This window comes from Carettochelys insculpta, chromosome 26 (genome assembly GCF_033958435.1).
Source record: "Carettochelys insculpta isolate YL-2023 chromosome 26, ASM3395843v1, whole genome shotgun sequence".
Classification (NCBI taxonomy): domain Eukaryota; kingdom Metazoa; phylum Chordata; order Testudines; family Carettochelyidae; genus Carettochelys; species Carettochelys insculpta.
The window spans coordinates 3760589-3782028 of NC_134162.1; the positions used below are offsets into that span (position 1 = coordinate 3760589).

Sequence of the window (21440 nt, forward strand, 5' to 3'; positions counted from 1 at the left end):
CCCCAGAAAGTTAGCTGCTCAGTGTTTGTGAGCCCTTTGGTCAGATAGTTCATCACGGACTGGACAGTCTGTATTCCCCAACCAAAAGTGCCCGGTTCCAGTGTGGGATTTCAGTTTGCCCCTTCTGGTCCTCATGGGACCACCCTTTGAGCCACTGGCCACATGCTTCAACCTTTCTCTCTCTCTACCCCCTGGAAAGTGGCGTTTCTGGTGGGCATCCTAGCATGTTTCAGATGTCCGTGCCCTTTGATGTCTGAACCTTGATACGCTGTAATTCATAAGGATGGGGTTTGGCTCAGACCCCACCTGGCTTTTTTCCCAAAGGTGGTGTCAGGCTTCCATACCAAGCAAGTTATTTTCTTACCGGTCTTCCACCCAAAACCTCATAAGCGTTACCAGAAGCAACAGTTGCACTCCTTCGACATCAGAAGGGCCCTTGCCTTCTTCATCAAACCCTTCAGGAAGTCTACACAGCTTGTTGCAGTTGCAGAATTAGCCAAGTTTCTCAGCTTCCTCTTAGGGCACACTCAACTTTGGCTCAAGCCTCTGCAGCTGCTTTTCTAGCCCATGTCCCTCTCTAGGAGATCTGCAGCACAACAACATGGTCATCTCTCTAGATCTTCACATTGCACTATGCCATGGTGCTCCAAATGAGACATGAGGCAGTGTTTGGGCCAGTGGTACGCCAGTCAGCAATTTGTTGACTCTGACCCCTCCTTCTGGGTAAGGCCTGTAAATCACCTACATGGAATTGATAGAGCAAGCACTCAAAGATTAAAAAATGGTTACTTACTTTCGTAACTACACAAAACAAAAAAGTAGTCATGTAGCACTTTAAAGACTAACAAAGTAATTTATTAGGTGATGAGTTTGTGTGGGGTAGACCCACTTCTTCATATCTGGAAATAGTGCTGAAAGTGAACTGTCACAAAAAATATATAACAGAGAAATGGAAAACAAAAAAAAATTAAATAAAAACTGACAAATCAGCTATGTAAGACATAAAGGGGGGATGAAGAGTGGGGAAGAGGGTGAAGAAAATTACTTACTGCAAGTCTGTTAATAATAGACACTTGCAGTAAGCAATTTTCTTCCCCACCCTTTGCCCCCCCTTCTGTCCTATGTAGCAGATCTGTAGCAGATCGTTTTTTTCATCTCTGATATATCCATCATGCCAGTTCAGTTTCAGCACTATTTCCAGATCTGAAGAAGTCGGTCTGTCTCACAAAAACTCGTCACCTAATAAATTATTTTGTTAGTCTTTAAACAGAGAGAGAGAATAATAAATTCTATAGGACTGCTGTTTTGTTTTGTTCAGATACAGATTAATGTGACTACCTTTATAACTGTTTTTCCTATCCAGCCTCCTATCAAGCACCTCTGTTGGAGTAGTTGGCAGAAAGGAGCTGAGGGGTACTGGGGTTGATAGGGTCATATATAGAGGTCATCCCGGGAGCTCCCACTGCCAACCTGACAGGTAGCTGCTAGGGTAAAAACCTTTGCACAATCAAGCATGTCATGCACGCACACCTGAATGGAACAGATATGAGCAACACATCTTGAACAACAAAAGTTGAAGTGGTTTGGGCTTTTTCTCCTCAGAACTCACATCTCCTTTGCCCTTCTGCCATGCTTCCAATTAATGAAGCCTCTTGATTTGTAGATGAACAAGGCTGCTTGGGAACATTCTGATGTGCCGTGGACTGGATTTGATTTATCTTCCTGGCATGCTACAAAATTCATTTGCTTTCCAGTAGAGAGGGGTACATGGTTTCGTGGATGTTAGAAGGTTTTAGTTGGGGGAGCCTTTTTGGCTTTGAGTTATTTTGTAATTCTTAATTAATGCTTTCTCTTTGAACCTATGTTTAATTATCAGTGCATTTACAAAATCCAGATAGCTACCTGGTGTCAAAAATTGAGTGGGTGGGTGGGAAATCAGAAATATGACTGTACACTTTTTTCAATAGGCAAATGAAGTGCCTAGTTTTACAGAAATCTCACTGCAGTTTATTCAGAGGTCTTTGTTCTGTTTTTGACTTGTACAAATCAAGCACCTTTTAATTTCTAATTCATTAGGCTGGAGGACGTGTGCCCGTGCTAGACACGCTTATGGAACTTGTGGCAAGAGGTCGGTCTATCCCGGTACATTTGGACTACCTGCCAAGACTAGAGTCTTTAGTGGCAGATGTTCAAGCTTGGAAGGAGTGTGCAGCCAAAACATTTCTGACAGAGAACTCCCCTTACACTCTCCTTGAGGTAAGAACTCTAAACTGTTCCCACACATGTATGCAAAGTTCATTTTGAAGTATTTTACCTCACTACTGTGGCTATTAGTCCCATTAAAAAGCTGATATTGGCACAAATATTTTATTACATTTTTGAAAAATGTGCTAGAAATATTGTGCATATTGCAAGTTTATTGCATGCTTTTGTTCAGCATGGAGGAGACTTGTTTTATATTTTCATTAGTTATTTATTTTAATTAAACTGGAAAAAAAGACTAACTGGGCAGACAAACTTCCCAGATCAAATTCTTAAGTGCAGTGTGAGCAAAGAGGTGCTTTCAATACTGCTTGTTATCTTGGATATGAATCTCAACTGTGGCAGCAACTTGAACCATTCCTAACCTGGGCTGAACATTTAACTAGACTCTACTTTACAACCCAGGGGTGTTGGAGTGGGTGTTTGTTAAGCCTTTGAATCATAGTGTGGCAAGGAGCTGCCTACTTAGGTCAAGAGGGAATAATGCATGCAACAGCAGTGTCTCTATTCCCTTCTACTCCATATTAAAAGTGAATTTAACTGTAGTCTCTTCCATTTCACTAGATGAGATTTAGTCCTGTTGCTCCTCTTTTTTTTCCCCCCAGAAAGTAGCCTTTGGTTAGTCAAAGTTTTAGGTACATCTGTTCGAAATGGTCTTATGAGTGCATGGCATTGTGTTATGCCAGGATAAATCAATTGAGAATTGCTGCAAACAATTGTGCTTTGGCTGCTTTGTAGGTGTTGTCTCCCAGATGCGATATTGGAACAATGGGTCTTAAGAGAAAACAGAAGAAATTAAAGGATCCAGCGCCAAATGGAAAGAAGAGAGGAACCAAGCTGGAGAGTCTTTGTGATCTGGAAAGAGCTCTCTGTGAGAGTAAGGAGACTGCTTCGGCGGTAGGTACTAAGCTTCAAAATGAGGGCTCCTCTTAAGGGGTTACACCCACACTTCTGTAGTTCTTGTTTGCCTGTTGACCAGCTTGTCCTCCAGCGTTCCACAAGAAAAATCTGAGTCATGTGGTGTTGCTGAGTCTTGACCCTCCCTTCAGTTCTGCTTCTGCTGATGCAAAGAATAGTCAGTTTTGCTATTTTGTACCAGTTTGTTTTAGATTTTTTTTTCTTTATCTGGGCAATAGCAATCTCATTTCAGTTATATCTCTGCTCTTCAGCCTGGCAATCACTAGGGTACTGAGGCTGTAGCTCTCTGGCGCAGCATCTCTCTGTTGGGCATTGCCTTCTTACTCTTTCTCTCATCCAGAACACAGGTATGCAGTGTTGCTCCGCATATTACTAGCAAAGCCCAAGAGATGCTAGATTTGTGACGTTGCCTTCTGAGGGCAATCTCTCTCCTCTGCCTACTACTAGCCAGGTGACCTTCCCTTTGCCAGGGCATAAAGGTCTGAGTCAGAGAATCATGCCTTATGATGCCTCTTCCCACTGTGGAAAAACCCATTTAACAGTAGCAAGTTTTCTCCAGAAAGGATTCCCACTTATGTTCCTATCAACAGAGATGGTCTCCAAATTCAAGGTTGCTTCTTTTATGAAGCTCTCTTTCAGCTTTAGAAGAGGAATTGTTTGTATGATGAGAAGCAGGGCCATAGCAACTCCGCTGTTCAAGTCTCAGAGCTAGAAAAGAATTTTTCTCCAACTTTCATAGCTGGGACTCTGTCAAAATACAAGGAGTGCTAATCTAAGTTGAGGCAAGACACTGTCTAGGCACAAAATGCCACTTGACTTACTTAACAGAGCCCAAGTTACTAGGTCTTTCAGAAAATCAGACAGCTGTTCTTTCAGACTTTTGTGGAACCTGTTGTGTTCATCACATAATCTGAATCTGCTCAATTGCCATCATAAGGCTAGTGGATTTTGGGGGAATTACATTGTAGCTCCAGGACCTGCCCTCTTTGAACAGGGAGACCTCAAGTCCTAAGAAAACTTAAATAAAAAAGTCCAACCTCCTTATGTATATAACACTTCCTTTTTCCTTTTCCCATAGTTTTGCTCTGGAGGAGGGCAAACTCTAAATCACCCTATGACCACTAGAGTTGAACATTCAGGAAAGATTCCTGTGCCTGAACATTGTCAGTCCTTCAGTTTTTAAACTGGCAGAATAGGAGAACATCTAAATATTGACTAAATATTTTCAGAGAAACCAAAACCTGATTGTATACAGGGTTCCCACTATTGTCCTTTGGGGACATCATAGGATTTAAATGTGAATCACCAGTTAGAACAAACAAACAAAAAAAAGGACATTTCATCCGTCATGGGTATTAATCCATGTCAGCCCCTTCTACAGCAGTAGCCCTACCATGAGGGGCACTTTGTTCCCAAAGATCTTGTAAAGCATAAGTAAGGGCACCCTGTTCAGAGATTTTAGAGCCACAGTAACGACCCTCTGGATTAAAATCATACCCTGTCATTAAAGTAGTAAATATATATATGGTGGCAACACAGTGGTTTTATGCACTTTTGGAAGAGGAGCATTTTCATGCTTATGATGCTCTTCTGTAGAGTGTAATCCACTTGGAATAGTATTGGGACGTGGCTTGAATTTTACTTTTCCCTATAAGAACAAGTGTAGGCAATTTCCTATGTTCATCAGATTTAATGAAATAGCAGGGTAATGTTCTTATAATATTCAAAGACTTAAGGGATGGAATAATCAGTTGCACAAATACAAAATAGGAAAGACTGGGTAGGAAGCAGTAGTGCAGAAAAGGACAAGGCAGTTATAGTAAATCATAAACTGAATGAGTCAACAGTTATTAGAGTAGCAAAAAAAAAAAAGTCAAACACCATTGTGGAATATATTTGGAGGAGTGCTGAAGGCAACACTGAAGTAGTTGTTTTTCCATTCTTCCCAGCATTGATAATCTCAACTGAAGTATTGTGTTCAGTTCTGGGTACCACACATCTGGAAAGATGTGGACAACTGGGAGAAATACAGAGGAGAGCAACAAAAATAAGTCTAAAATTCATGACAAGAAAAGGCTGGGTGTGGAGTGGGGGAGAGATTTAGAGTGAAGAACAGACTGATGGGGTTGTAACAAAGAGTGGGATGGCATATTGTTCTCCATATCCACTGAGGACAAGAAGTCATGGGCTGTTCATCCAAGCTGGCTGCCACTTTCTTATTCTCCAGTTCCTCCCTGTTTGCTAAAATCAAATCTAAAACAGTTTCCACCATAGTAGCTGCCTCCAACGAACGTAGCTTAAACCCCCCTCACACTAGGCCAGTCCGTATCCAAATACTCTTACCCTTCCTAGACAGGTGAACCCCGTCTCTTCTTAACAGTTCTTGAAACAGTATCCCATGGTCAAGGAAGTCAAAGCCTTCCTGCTGACATCTCTGCAGCCAGCATTCACCTCCAGGATGCACCAGTCTCTGGCTGGGTCCCTCCTCTGACCACAAAGAATGAAGAGAATACTGCCTGCCCTCCAGGCTCCCTCATTAGTACCTCCAGAGCCCTGAACTCACTCAGAGCTCTTCATCACATACCCCAGATTTCTCCAAGGTGGTAACAGAATTCCAGTCCTGTCATTGCTAGTGTTTTTCCCAGGAGTATCTAACCTGCACACGTAGGATGTTACAAAAGCATTACTCTGCTATGTGATTAGGTCTGAGGAGTACAGGAGATTGACTAAACTGTTTTATGGGAAAGAGCAAAATTCAGGATATCACATCACCAATACCACTGTAAGTGGGTTAAGCGCTACTGAAGAGTATTACAATTATGCCAGTACTCCTCTTCCAGAAGCGTGCACCAACTAAAGTGAATGCTGCTTCTGTGGTCTGCGTTGGCTTGGCACTCATCCGTGATCTGCACAGCTCCCTTTGACATCTCAGTTTAGACAGTCAACACACACTGCACCTTAGTTCTGACACACAGATCAGATGCTCATTTTTTGGTAAAAATATTAAAATCTGTTTAATTAGGCCTTCTCATCTCCCTGTTTGGAAGGAAGAGTGCTGCTTAAGCCATTGTCAGAAGAAGTAAATATTATTATCTGTAAGTGGAACTCGTTGAGATGGAAAGTCATGCTCTCCATACATTTACCTCTGTTCCCTGGAGTCCTAGCTATAACTCTGACCCAGGGGAAGTGGTAGAAAGAATTGAGGAGGACAGAGCACCAAGCCTGTGCTTACAGCCTCACCTTCCAAATGTTAAAAACAGGGATCATGAGAGTATTACAACTGTTAATGTTACTGGAAGGTATAATCTGCATCACTGGCACATATCAAAAGCTTGAATGTTCAAAGATCACTCAAAGGACTCCAGTGACTAATCTGCATTTACAGAGGAGTCTTTTTGCTGATCCTGTAATTAAATGCATTTGTTTTAACTCTCTTGCAGATGGCCACGCTTGGAGAAGCTCGTTTAAAGGAGATGGAAGCACTGCGTTCTCTGAGAGCAGCAAATGAGGGGAAGGTGCTGTCTAATGAAGATGATGTAGAGATGAAAGTCTGCCTTTGCCAGAGGGAACCAGCAGTGCCAATGATACAATGTGAACTCTGCAGAGGAGTCTTCCATACAAGTTGTGTTTCAGTGCCCAGCATTTTGCAGAGGCCTCGTGTTTGGCTCTGTCCTCACTGCTATAGATCAGAAAAGCCACCCTTAGAAAAAATCCTCCCTTTACTGGCTTCCTTGCAGCGTATCCGTGTCAGACTTCCTGAGGGTGATGCGTTACGATACATGATAGAGAGAACTGTGAACTGGCAGCACAGAGCACAACAAATATTATATTCAGGGAATCTAAAACATATACAGGACAAAGTTGGCTCAGGATTATTGTACAATAGGTGGCAAGCCACAGCACACCAGTTGCCAGAGACAAACAAGGTGAGATTGAATTTGCTTCTAGGAGAGACTGGGGTGATGAGCAGTTTGCTAAATTTCTTTGCCTTTTGTAGATTTTGTGGTTTGGAATGCTGCATTCCTCCCCCACTGGGACTGAGACTGGTGCATTTTTCTCAATGACAATTCTTTTGGATTAAGTCTCTGTTGAAGATATTCAGTATCCCAACACATATCCTGTTAAAGAACCACTTCTCTCTCTCTGCGTGCATGCGTGCGTGCACTCATGGTGGGAGGGGTCTAGCTGAAGGAGTGTAGGAGATGTATATGTTAGTTGCATCTGGCTTTTGAAAACACGCAGGTGGCAGAGTCTGTGTTGGGTTTAATTTTCCTGAAGAGGTGGGGGTATCAGTTTTCCGAAGTGCAGAATTGCTGTATGTGGGTGCTAACATTCACAATAACAAGCTTGATTTTTCTAAGGGGAAAAAACAAACCCCAAAATGCTTCTGAAGGAAAGTTTTAGTTCTTTGTGCATCAAAAACCAAAGCACAAACAAACCAAAAAGCCTCCTTTGCATGTAACTTTTAAGGTAAATACAACTGGAAATAAATCTCTCTATTGGCTGGATCTACTAACTCCTCTTAACCCAACCTTGTTAGATATTGGACTTGTCTCTTTGGTCGCTCTTGGCCTGCCTGATCACGCTTTAAAAAAAGCACATTCCAGCTGTTTTTCGTAGTTGTGTGACTAAGATTGTTATATTTGGTAAATTATATAAACTAAAATTTAAAAATGGGGTACCAAATAAGAACTGAGGTGCTTAATCTTAGGTGTGTCAGTTAATTGACATAATTGTTACAGTTGCTGAACACCCACAGCTCCCATTGAAGTTAACCAGATAACGTGTGTATTTAAATGTATAAAATGAACCACCCAAGTTTGAACCTTTTAGCTAATGCTTTTAGCGAAGAATCTGTAAGTTTTTGCTTAGTTTGAAAAATTTTCTTAAGAAATAGTCACAAACAATTGATTTAGGTCCAGTTTTTCAAAGGTGTTGAAGTACCAGAAGGTAAAGTTAGGCACAGTTCTTAAAAGTGCTCAAATAGGTTAGGTACCTAGTTCCCATTGATTTCCATTGAGAGAGGCACGTAATTGGGTTTGGCACTTTCAGAAACTGCACTCGGTGCATACCTGCCTCTTTAGGCACTTGAGCATCTTTGAAAATCTGACATTTACTCTATTATTAGACTCAAAGGCCATTAATTTCCACCCTTTTATCGCTGTATGGAGCACACTAAAAGACATCTTCCAGAAAGGCATCCATCCTAGATTTAAAGACATCAAGATATAAATAGAACCTAGGTCCACTGAATCCCAGGTCACTTCCCTAGCCACTGGACCATACTATGTCCACCTATAAATGAATATTTACTTACACTATGGCATCAAAATTATTTGGAGAAGGTTGAATTCTAGAAATAATTGAAATTGGTGGTCTATATACTTTTCTCAGTTTATAGCCAAAATCCCACTGAGGTTGGTGGAAGGTTTTCACAAGGACCAGGAGGTAAGAGGGCCTTTGTTTAGTAGCTGAGTTACATTCTTAATCTGTGCACTTGGTACATGGTAATTTAACATCATAACTTGTCCTTGCCATTAATCCCATGAGAAGTACACGTGGAACCTCTCTAATCTGGCTCTGTGGTCTGGCATGATTTTTAGTTAGCTGGATGTCCGTTTATCATGGTTGTGGCCAAGTTTCCTGTGGCCCCATAAAGTTTGTCTGCAGCCACCAGTCCTGGCACTCAGTATTCTGTGCTGTTGTTTAGCTCTAATTTATCCCTCAATGCCTTCTAGGAGCCCAGTAAGAAGTGCAAGATCTCATAATGCTGCTAGACAATATTAACCTGCCATGGTCCATCAGATTCTCTGGCTTGGCACCAGTCAGGGCCCAAGGGCTCTAAAGAGGTTCAACCTGTATAGACTGTCAGTGCAAGAATTCCCTTCTGATTTCTAAGAAGAGAAATTCAACTGCAATAGGGAGTGAGATTTTACAGACATCAAAGTCAAAAAAGTCCTTTTATTACCAGATAACCATAATTTAGCTCCACTCTATATCAACATGTTGTTCCATTAGAGATTCTATAGACTGTTAGAAAAAGCTAGATCAACACAGAGAGGGCATTCTATAAGGTATCTGCAGAATCCATAATTTACAGCAATTTATATAAAAGAAGACTTTAGCCACAGCATTGTTTTTAATAATTTTCCATGTTTAAGATGAAGATGGATGCAAGGAATTTGGTAAAATTAATGACTTTTGTAATACTAACAAATGAAAATACTTTGAGTAGAAATAAATGTTTGTTTTGTTGCAATGTCTGACAAATTTAACTCAAAATTCATCATACAAAAGGAGTTTTTACTAAATATTTCTCTTCCCTTAGGTATATCAGACAATTGGTGCAATGTCTTTTTCTCTGCCTCATGACTGGGATAACAGAATCATGTATTTACATTCTTCATTTTCTTCAGGACAGAACTGCATTCCCTTTCATGGTGTGTATGCTTCACATAAATTTTTCAGTGTCTGACTGAGAAATCTAAACCATGGATATCAGGACCCTGCCTTGTTCGCCAGTCTGTGCTTTTAAGTCATGGAGAGGGCTTTGTTCATAAAGCCAGTTTGGGCTCTTCCTAGCAGGGCTGAACTACAACCCAGGAAGTCAGATCAGTGAGCTTTATCTTTCTAAGGCAGGCCTTATTGTCTAGGAGCAAGTGTACTTCTCTGGGAAAGTTAATGGTAGAAAGGTAAGGGATGTGTCATTTTATTGGTAAATTTCTACAGAGTCATAATTTCACTGATGTCACCTTCTGCAGTATGATGGGGTAGCAGAGATTAATACAAAGCTTCCTGAAATTGTACCACACATGACAAACATAGAACAATTGAAGTAGGTAGTTACTGAAAAAATGTTTAAAAATCAATTTTTTACATAGGCTTGTCAGATGTGAAGCCCTCACAGTTAAATCATGGTTCTCCACTGCTGGTATAGTGTTGCTAGTTAATACCTAGAACATATCTGACTAATACTTTTAGGTGATGTATACACTACAGTCCTCCTTCAAAAGGGGAATGCAAATGAAGCACTGATCTTACATGTCTTTTGCTTTATCTGCATAATCACATTTTTAAAAAAGTGTTTTGAAAGAAAAACAACAGTGTAGATGGGGTTCTTCTGAAATACAACCTGCTTTATGAAAGCACCTTTCTTCCTGAAAAACATTTGGAAGAAGGGTGCTTTCAAACCAGGGTTTTATTTCGAAAGAACCCTGTCAACACTGCTGTTTTTCTTTCAAAAGACTCTTTTGAAAGAGTGATTATGCAAATAAAGCATGAGATATATAAATAGGTGTTTCATTTGCCTTCCCCTTTCCAAAGGGGACTGTAGTGTAGATGTAGCCTTAATATATCCAATTGCTATACAAAAGAATGCTTCAGGTTGGTTTGTCATCATGGGCAGAAAAGAAATCATGTCCTGGTATCAATTATCAACTTCATTATTCCAAAAGAGGTGGAGTGAGGCCCTGGTTTGAGACATCAACATCCACTAAAAACTGCTGGAATCCATCTGCAGATGTTAAGCACATAACATACATTACGTAATTAATTGCACTCCCAAAGTAATTTATAATAAAATCCTTGTTTTTACTTTGGTCTTGGTACGTCCCTTACTGTGTTCCTACTGCTCAGACGATTAAAAGCTGTTTCAGTGTCAGGCTTCTATGCCATTTTATTATTTGACACTACTGGTGGGTTTCCTGGAAATACCAAATTATACTGGGCTGTATTTGATTTGGCCTTCAAAGATACTCTCCTTGCTCTGAAGGTGCTTGGAATGGCTGAAGCAGCCCACTGGTGAACGGTCATTAAAGCATTTGAGCTATTTATGTGCCTGGTTTTCCATCTGAAGACCAGCTTTATGACACCTGCAGAGCAGTGTTGGTGGATGTTTTCCAAAAAGCAGACAACAATTGCAACTAACTTGAATTGCAGTTTTACCTGATAGATTGAGGGAAAATAGTCAAGCATTGAAATGGCTCTGGGATGATTTTGTGCATCCCCAACTACCCTTCTCACCATAGCATGGATGGATTTTGGAGGATGAACTAATCGTATCCGTTACATGTGAATTATGAGGTGCTTCTGAATCAATTCTTCAGCTAATCAAATGCTTGTGCAAAGACCAGATGATAACCACGCTGTAGTTAAGCCACTGCTTTGTGTGGAGATATACAAGAGCAGCATGGATGAGCATCAGTATGATAACGTGTTAAGCAGTGGTTCCCTAGACCGATAATAGTGATGATGACTTTGAGTAAATATTTTTACTCCTAAATTACCAGGCTGACTTCCCTAGGTATACCAAAAAAATCATTTTCTCATTTGTTATGTAAATGATGCCCTCAAAGGCATCTGGCATTGGCCACTGTCAGAAGACAGGATACTGGGTTAGACAGACCTTTGGTCTGACTCCGTTTGGCTGTCCTTTTGTTCTTAAAGCTTTAAAGTATAATTTAAAAAAGTTGATTTTCTAAACATTTCCTAAAAAAGAGTTCGTCAGAAGTGGGTCTTTGCCCATGGAAGCTTATGCTTCAAAAATTCTGTTAGTCTGTAAGGTGCCACAGGACTTATTGTTTTGTTGATACTAAAAGGGCTACCCCTCTGATACATTTTCAGAAATAGGTATCTGCATAATTGTTCTAGGTTTCTCGTATTTAGTACCAGAGGTCCATGAAAGAAAGGCTTTTTGAATGATACAGAACTCAACTCATTCCCAATAACACTGTATTATCAAAAATTCTACCAATCCAGGAGCTGGGGTGGGTGAAGGGGCAGTATAATGTCCCTTGTCATTTCACACCATTGAAATTTAGATTCTGTAGATTTTTACGAACCAGATTATGTGTCCATTATTTTACTAATCTGTTTCCTGGCACAGATGTAGATCAGCCAGCATGGGGTCTGGTACAAATGTATCTTTCTGCCTATCTTAAAGGCCTTTCACTCCAGACATCTGCTGCCTCAGTTGCCAAGGTCTCACATTACATTTAGTCTTTACGGGCTGTTAACTGTAGCGATAATTGTAGTTTATTTATGTACTCCAGTTTAGAACAGTCTCTTGAGAATGTTTTGGTGTAAACTGAAACAAAGAAACTTTCTAAAACCCCAGAGTCAGTAATAGCTCCTGAACATGTTTCATTTACACAAATTCCTTATACAAAAATGTTGTGTTTACATAAGAACATTGTTATGCTTTAAAAGCTCAATGCAAAGGACTGGTACATGAAAAACAGTTTCAGGTTTCAGCCTTTAGTTTCAATTGGAGATTTACAAATGTACTTCCTTGTTCCATCCTTGGCTTTCTTGAGGATTCTCTGCATGTTTTTTTGCTTGCTTGTTTGTTTTTGTTTAAATCTGATTTATCTTTTACTTTTGTGATTCTGAAAGCCTTTCTCCTTTGATTCAAGGGACTGTTATTTAACTCACTCCCTCATGGTGCTTCAAATTGGTAAGAAGCAGCCAATAGAGATGCCTTGCTTTCAGCTTATCAGCCAATAAGAAATGTACAGATCTTTACTTTAGTCACATTGTTTTAATTAGAGATGAAGAGTGAAGTATTTGACCAGATTAGAGATGATTTGCACAATGACGGTTGAGCATTAAAAAATCTTCCTCACATTTTTTTGCTTAATTTATGTACTATTGGGAAAGAATTCTTTAAATCTCTTTATATATCACAAGCCTTGATGCTGGAAAATTAATTTTTGTCTGTTGTAGTTATTAGTGCAGAGCTGGATGAGCTGATGATGGAAGCCCATTTGCTACAGGTTTCACTGCCTGAAATAAAAGAGCTCTACCAAATCTTATTCACAAAGCAGAGTCCTGTTCTACAAACAGAACAGAGGTCAGCAATAGGACCAACAAGTGAAAAGGCAGGTATCAGACAATATTGCCAGTCCCTTTGTTTGGGGTCCTTCCAAGCACAGAAGTTCTGGGTGGGATCCGTAAACTCTATAAGCATGCATGTCTCTTCAAGAGAAGTTAGGAACTTTGTACAACTCTTTTCAGGGTTCTTTGCCTAAGAATATTATTTGTGATGCATGTCTGCATCCTGAAACTGAATTTGCTGGTCATTTTTGTATGACTTAATTATGGCCATTCTGATTCTAATATTAACCAGATACTAATGTTTCCAGTGGAGAAAAGAAGGCTTTTTCCTTTGAAACGTCTAAAGCTGTTTTGGTGGGGATTAAAAAAGAAAGGAGGCAGTCCCTCTTCCAACTCTTTCTTTGACCCAGTATTCAGATCTTAAGAATTGCTGCAGGTTGAGTGTATTTAGTGTGCCATAGAGGATGCTCCTCCTTTCAGTTTATGAAGGGATGGGTGATATGTTGGAGTGAAAGACAGATCACTTAATAGTGCATTAGTGTCCTTAGGATTTTGCCTCAATATCCTTCCCACTAGAACGAATCCTGCCGGGGGAAGAGAGATGGAGTCAGTTATGTGGAAAGAAAATTAAAGAGGCGTTTTGAAAGAGAGGGCTTCTGTGGTGAGAAGAGAGCAAGAGTAAAAAAACTCAGAACACCCAAAAAGAAGAAGTTGAAATTAAATCCCTCCAAGGAACTCAGCAATAGCAAACTGGAGAGAGAAAGAGAGCGGCTCTTCGAGGTGCAGCGCTTCAGTGAAAGCCACTTGCTTCCCTTGGATATGTCGTTCTCAGAGCAGGAGGACTCAGAGGATGAAGATGCAATATGCCCTGCTGTGAACTGCCTCCAGCCTGAAGGAGATGAGGTCAGTGAATGGGAGGAAACCTGCTGCGAGGCACTGAATACAGGGATCAGGTGGTTTTACATCCGCTCCCTAATCCTTTTGTTAGTCCAGTATTCTCTATAAAGACAGCAAGAGCTGTTTTAGAAACTGGGCAAGTGGAAAGCCTGATGAAGTCATGCAGCAAGCACTTTTTAAGTACCTGACACTGCTGGAACTACTTAGAGTAGAATCACATTTTCATAGCAACTTGTCCCAGTGTCTCCAACAGCTCACTTTTCAAGCAGACAAAAGTAGATCAAAAAGGGCCATTGAACAACTGGCGCATCTCCCTCCCTTTTTCCGCTGGTCAGTTCTCCTTTAACTGAGCTGGCACATTCTACCCTGAGGAATCTAATTCAACTTTGTTGTTTCCTTTTCCTGTTAAGCGTGGAAGGAAATTCTTACAAACCTGGATTTCCTACAGTTCTTTTGCCTCTTTTTGACAGAAAAGTTACTACTGTTTCTCCTTAAAAGCTGCTTGAAAGGCTGATTAAAAAGAAAATCTTAGGTTGTATCATGTGTTGCTCACATGGTTTGCAACAGTTTAGCTAAATCAGTGTGTTAATTGATTTATCAAACTCAACACGTCCCTTTGTCCCTTAAATCACTTTAAGAATGCTTGATGCCAATTTAACACAGTTTGGCTTGCCATCAAGTAAAATAAATTTATATTAGTCACTTTATAGGTGCAGCTGACCTGCCCATTGTCAGGTTGGCCCCGTATCTCACTTGCCTTACTGGCTGGATGGTTCAGGCTGAGATGAAAAAATTCTCTTCTGGAGTAGACTGAGTCCAAAAACAACAAACCAGACCAATTCCTTGCATACTGCTCCCTCAGAGCCTTGGAGCACTTTAATTTTGTGAGGGATTGTCCCTTCTTTATGCAGGGGTCCCAAATGAGCCTTTAAGGCATCTTCCTTCGCACTGCCCCCTTACAAAGATCAGCACACCTTCATCTCCTTCTTGGAAGAGAGAAGTTTGGCAAGTCCTGCCACATACATGCTTTCCCCCAGACCAAGGAAGACAGGTCTTCTATGTTCAGCATGCTTTGTTAGCATTGTATGGTTATTGGGTTACAAGTCCCACAATTCCTTTGTTTTTAGGTGAAAGAATGTCTCATGAGTAAGCTGAATTCTATAAAAGATAAAAGCTCTGCGGTGCTGCTAGTAAACCAATTTGTGTGCCCACACTAAGGTTACTCTAACAATCTTTTTCTGACCCAATTTTGCTAAATTGGTGTGATTTCTGTGAAAGGCTAAGGCTTTAATGATTCTGTAAGAATACCTGGAGCTCAGTCATTACTTCTTCCTGCATCTGTAATGGAGATAACATGGAAATGAAAGTTTTGTCAGAAATGTTGATAATGTGCGGTCACATGGCAGAGCTAAAAACTTGCTGTCCTACAGCCTTCTGGATCTCAAATTATGCTGTTGTTATTAGATGGACACAATTCAAAATGTATACTGCTTTCTGTATATTTGTTCTCAGTTCTTGGTAAAGACATACTTTCAGAAACTGATGTTAACAGTGATTTAGATACAGAACACGCGTTCTTCTGGTAACTTGGTCCAGATTTTTAAAGGTGCCTAAAGAAGCAGCACCTGCTGCCTAACTCCATGCATGGTAACATCCCTGTTCACGGCTTTTCTGGAGGAGCACACAGCTTTCTTAGACGCTCTTGGGAATGTCGCCAGTACACTTCCTCAGAGAGTGTGGGAACCAAGACAGTCCCTCGTCCCAACTCCAGGAGAGTTAAGCAGTCACTGTCTTCTCTTCCTTTCAGACTAGTGCACAGAACCTGGCAGGAGAGTGGAGGAGTTGCCAGGAGTGTCTGTATTGAGCCAGAGAGATGAAGCAAAGGAATGGGGAGGGGTGTAAGCAGGCTGAGTCTCTGTCAGTCCCCCTGTGATACAGGTATAGGAAGACTTCATGGATTGGGCATGAAAGGAGCAAGGGGGATTCCTTATGACCCCTGCATAGCCAAACATAATGAGGCGAAGAGGGAGGGTGGAGGCTTCACACAGGCACCCCTTACTGAGTTAGGAATGAGTGGAAGGAGGGAGCTGTGCATAGAGCTTGAGAGAGAAGTGGGCACATGATGCTATTCCTTACTGTCTATGCAGGAGGCTGGGAGAGCAGCAAGAATCCAAGAGAAAAGTTTAGGGCAAAGGAGATTGTTCCCCTCACAGTGAGTACAAAGACACACTCCCCTAGAGAGTACAAAGGAAAGCACCATGTTGCTGTGGGCAAATTATGTGCCCAGTCCAAGGATTGTACATGCCCAGCGGGGGATGAGTTGTGTATTCATGCCCCCTTGGTGCCTCAGTTAGCTCCCCTGCTGTTTGTGAGGGCTGAGCACAGTGACAGGCGGAAAAAAAACATCAAGCTTGCAGGGTTTTAAACTGTGTGTGTAGGAGGGAGTGGTGTATGGGGTGTCCAGGGAGGGAGCAGTACCTTTGGTGTGGGGGACTTGTCGTCATGTCTCTTCAAGGGCAGTTTGTGCACCTTTGGTCCTCACCTGGCACTCAGCTCTCACCTATGGCTCCAAGAAGCTGTAGCATGTGCAGTGGCCACACCCCAATAAACTGCTTCAACAGGTGGGCTAAACTAGGTGAGGGTAGCTGACAGGTCTGAAACCGTCGATGAGATAGGGACTTGCCTATCCCAGCATGCAAAGGTGGCTCTGGTGGACTGGACGGATGAGATCAACAGCGAGAGCCAATGACCAGGAAGGTGGTTCTGCAATGCTCTGTTGATGCTATGGCCATTCACTGCAGCTTAGGAAGTCTCCAGCCGTGACAACTTTTCATATCACTGGAACCAGGCTTCTGAGGCTGAGAGTGTAGAACTGCCCCTGTGCAATGGCTTTTCCACTTTAAACGTTCTCCTGCACAGGTTCTTTGCACATTCTCATCTGTCAAATCAAGCTACTTTATCCTTCTACCTCTTCTGTTTACTTCAAAGTCCTGCAGCGATGGGGGAGGGGTGAAGTGGCAGGTGGAGATGATCGCTGGGAGTCATAGTTCCAAACGCACACATAACTGGCCAGAGGACTTTGGTCGCTCTACTCTGACCAAACAACTGGCAACATTCCAGGCGACTGAGCAGACCTTTTTACGAACAGTACTGCTCACCCTCAAATGAGGGAAGGGACTAGAAAAGGTGTCCCAAAAATTGCTTGTCCCACCCAAACTGGCCAGCGTGCTGCAGATGCAGTTTTACCCTCACAGTGGTCAAAAAACAGTGAAAAAGATATTTGGAGCATGGAACGTTCACACCCTTTTGGACAGGGAGAACACTCTGAGACCTGAGAGAAGAATAGCCCCCATACCAAGAGAACTAGCATGCTATAGTACTGACGTAGCTGCCCTGAGTGAGACCAGACTTGCAGAGGAAGGCTCCAACTGTGAACCGAAAGGAAGTTACACCTTCTTCTGGAAAGGCAAGTCAGAAAATGAAGACAGAATCCATGGAGTGGGACTTGCAATCACGACATCATTTTTGCACCAGCTTCCTGACCTACCAACTTGCATTAGTGAGTGTTTGATCAAACTCTGCTTCCCCCCTCACCCCTCTCGCTACATTAGTCGTCAGCGCTTACGCCCCCACTCTGATCAGCAGTGATGAAGCAAAAGAGTTTCTATGAAGACTTTGACCGTCTTGCAAAAGCAACTCCTCCTAGTGACAAGCTTCTCCTGTTGGGTGGCTTCAATGCCAGAGTCATCAAGGACTGTAGGAACTGGAAAGGGCATCACTGCATTGGTAACATGAATGCATGTGGTCATCTTCTACTGTGCTTGTGTGCAGAAAATGACCTGACGATTATCATCGCTCTCTTCAGGCAGGCCGATAAATACAAGCCCACATGGATGCACCTGAGATCAAAATAGTGACACTTGATTGAGTGTCATCAGTCGCAGGTGGGACATTTGTGATGTTAAGAGCACCAGTGCCATGCGGGAAGCTGAGTGATGGACTGATCATAGACTCATCAGATCTGTCCTTATGCTGCACATCACACCATTGCATCGCAGGAAGCTCAAGGTTGTCAGACCCTCTTTCAACATCAGGAAGCTGCAAAATACTGGTCATTGTGAGCAATTCATAGCCTGCCTTGAGGAAGTGTGACACCCATGGACCTCTGGCTGGAGACCCAACACAAAAGTGGGACCAGTTTAAAGCCCTGATGACTGAGTCGGCCAAGTTGACACTAGGACTGAAAAAGAAAGTTCACCAAAACTGGTTTGATGAAAATGATGAGACCATCATGAAGATCTTAGAGGAAAAACAGAACACATTTCTGTTATGGCAAGACAATCACTCCTCAATGACTGTTTCAAACACCTTCAGAGTCAGGCACAGACTGCACTTCGCAAAATGCAAGATGAGTGTTGGGAGAGACAAGCTGATGAAGTCCAATACTACACTGATACCAAGAACTCCAAGATGTTCTTCAGTGCTATCAAATCTGTATATGGACCTTCAAAGCCAAATACTACACCTCTCCTGTCTGCAGATGGCATGACCCTCCTGAAGGAGAAGAGCAGCATCAACAATAGGTGGAGAGAGCACTTCAGCAACCTTCTTAACAGGCCCTCCATTGTAGACCCTGTGGCCCTAGACCACATCCCTCAGAAACCCACAATACAGTCTTAACCTGCCCCCTACAATATATGAGGTCAGAAAGGCAATCGGCCAGACCAGCTCTGGCAAAGCCCCTGAGATGGACAGTATCCCTGCTGAAATTTTCAAGGTAGCAGGACCAGTGTCACTTGAAGCCTTTCACAGCATTTTGACCAGCATCTGGGAAGAAGACCTGCCCAAAGACTTTAGGGATGCCACAGTTGTCTTACTCTTCAAGAACAAGGGCAGCAAAGCTGCCTGGAAATTACCGAGGCATCTCCCTGCTTTCTGCTGCTGGGAAGATCTTGGCTCGAGTCATCCTCAACCTTCTGATCACCAGCCTCTCAGAGGAGAACCTACCAGAGGCACAGTGTGTTTTCCGTCGAGGCTGCAGCACCATTGACGTGATCTTTGCTGTTCATCAGGTCCAGGAAAAGGGCATAGAGCAGGACTTGGATCTATACACTGTCTTAATAGACCTGACCAAGGTGTTTGGCACTGTGAGCAGAGCAGCCCTGTAGATTATCTTGTCAAAATTCGGCTGCCCAAGAAGATTCGTTAACTTCACAGGCCTGTTCCACGATGACATGACTGGTTTTGTTCTTTTGAATGGTGAGTCCTCAGATCCATTTGAGATATCCAGTGGCATGAAGCAAGGGTGCATACTGGCCCCAGTGTTGTTCAACCTCTTTTTCATGTGTCCTCAGCCACACAGTTAAGGACCTGCACCATGGAGCCTACATAAAATACAAGCTTGATGGGTCACTTTTCAACCTTCATTGTTTGAATGCTAAAACCAAGAGACTTGAGAGGCTCATCCTTGAAGCTCTTTTTGCTGATTGTGCACTTATGGCACACAAGGAATCTGATCTCCAGCTTATCAGGTTTGCTGAAGCCACTCGCCTCTTTGGTTTGACCATCAGCCTAGGAAAGATTTGAGGTACCATTTCAGCCTGCTCCATGATGGAGGAACAGAGTTCAAAACAATAGACGAGTTCAAGTACCTTTGCAGTATGATAGCCAACGATGGCTTCCTTGTAAAGAATCATTGCCAGGATCTTCCAGGCCAACCAGGCACTAGGACGTTTGAGAGCACAAGTGTCGAATCAGCAGAATATCTGACAGTCCACTAAACTGAAAGTGTTCAAGGCTGTAGTCCTGACTAGTCTCCTGTATGGATGTGAAACCTGGGCCTTGTACAGAAAACGTAAAACTGCCGGAGCACTTCCACACATGCAGCCTGAGGTCAGTACTGCAGATTTGATGGGAGGAGTGAGTCATGAACCTGGAAGTCCTTGATAGAGCAGGAACCACAAGCATTGAAGCCATGATTCTCAAAGCTCAGCTTTGCTGGACAGGGCATGTCATACAAATGGAGGAGTCAAGAATCCCTAAGCAACTCCTCTATGGTGAACTCTCCCAGGGCAAAAGGAATCCAGGTAGGCCTTGCAAGAGGTATAAAGACTGCATGAAGGTTGACATTGCTCATACTGGATTAAAGCCAGAGCAGCGTGCAGAAGACCGAACAGACTGGTGTGGTCTCATATGACACGCGTATGACTTAAGAGCAGCAGTGCATACGCCTGATAGATGTTCATGAGAAGAGAAAAGCAACAGGAGCAGCAGCCACACTGACAGAGCCGGGACAATTCCCTGGCTCCTACTGTGAACACCTATGCCGTTCATGGCTTGGACTCCTCAGCCACATGCGAGTCCACAACTGATGAGCCTGTGCAAGCTCAAGATGTCATCGTCGGACACGACGGACTACCAAGAAGTGTAGTAGGGTAGGAAAATGCTCCTTTTTATCAAACAGTTTCAGTTACACTTGTGAAACTGACCCCACAGTGCAAGCTGACTCTGCCCCTACCAGTTGCAAAGCCAAGGGTAAGGTGCACGTAGGTTGAATGCTAAGAGGTCAAAAATAACTTGCTGCAAAGGTGTGTATTTTTCTATGCTGCCTTTCTTGGAACACTAATCTCTCTGTTCTTTGTAATTAGGTGGATTGGGTCCAGTGTGATGGTAGCTGCAACCAGTGGTTCCATCAGGTGTGTGTGGGCGTTTCTTCAGAAATGGCAGAGAAGGAAGACTACATCTGTATCAGTTGCGCTGGGAAAAATTCTCCGTATTGAAAGGAAAACTTGCCAGAAGTCAGTCGGGACTCCATTAAAGAACGTTAGAAGAGTTTCTCCATAAACTCACAGGATGGTTTAAGAGCCAGGCTCCAAATGGTGCTACTTCTGTTCTCTTGGGATCATTTTTTAGAACTCAACCAATTTTTGACACTTTTTGTATTTTTTCCTTGAGCTGTTTGTGGTTGTTGAGGTTTGAAATGCTGACTGTTTAGTAGGGGTTTCCTCCAGTTTGGAAGACATTTGAAACATGCACCTTTTATTGTACAGCATTAAATTACCTCTCTCTGGGATATACCAGCATACATAATTCAACTTGGTTTAGGTGCAAAAAAGAAAAACAAAACAAAAAACTGCACCATGAATTCCAATTAAATCCTCTTTTGAGGATATCCCTGTTTACTCTGCTAATTTTTTTTTGGGAACTTTAGGTTTTTCACTTTGTATTTTTTTTCTTTTGTAGACTAGGTTTATTTATCTGAGCAATAACTTCTATGTCTGGTTGCAGTGACTGGAATTACAATTCTGAACAACGTGTTGGTGCTTTTAGCATTGGTTGATGTACAGAAAGCAAATGTTTAGGTCCTAGTATCACTGATGGACTAGTCATGTAGAAGACAGAAAAAGCTCTGTAAAGTAATTTCCACTGCTGTATTTTGGCTTTCTCCTTTTTTTGGGTAGCTTGTATCAAATGTTGCAGTTTCTATTGTGGAATAAACCCCTGGTTATGTTATAAAATTAAATGGTGGT

General features: G+C 42.2%; 1 protein-coding gene across 5 annotated transcripts in view; it reads left to right on the forward strand.

Annotated features, from left to right (window-relative positions):
* Positions 1–21440, forward strand: part of KDM5B (lysine demethylase 5B) — a 113094-nt gene extending 91654 nt beyond the window's left edge. For 3 of the 5 annotated variants that reach the window (XM_074977804.1, XM_074977806.1, XM_074977805.1), the window contains 7 exons: positions 2077–2256; positions 3001–3159; positions 6621–7106; positions 9509–9620; positions 12904–13058; positions 13591–13917; positions 20559–21440. In XM_074977804.1, the coding sequence (XP_074833905.1) occupies positions 2077–2256; positions 3001–3159; positions 6621–7106; positions 9509–9620; positions 12904–13058; positions 13591–13917; positions 20559–20690 (1551 nt within the window). In that variant the 3' untranslated portion in view covers positions 20691–21440. Of the gene's footprint in view, positions 1–2076; positions 2257–3000; positions 3160–6620; positions 7107–9508; positions 9621–12903; positions 13059–13590; positions 13918–20558 lie in introns of those variants that run through there. The other 2 variants (XM_074977808.1, XM_074977809.1) reach the window with 2 other exon arrangements.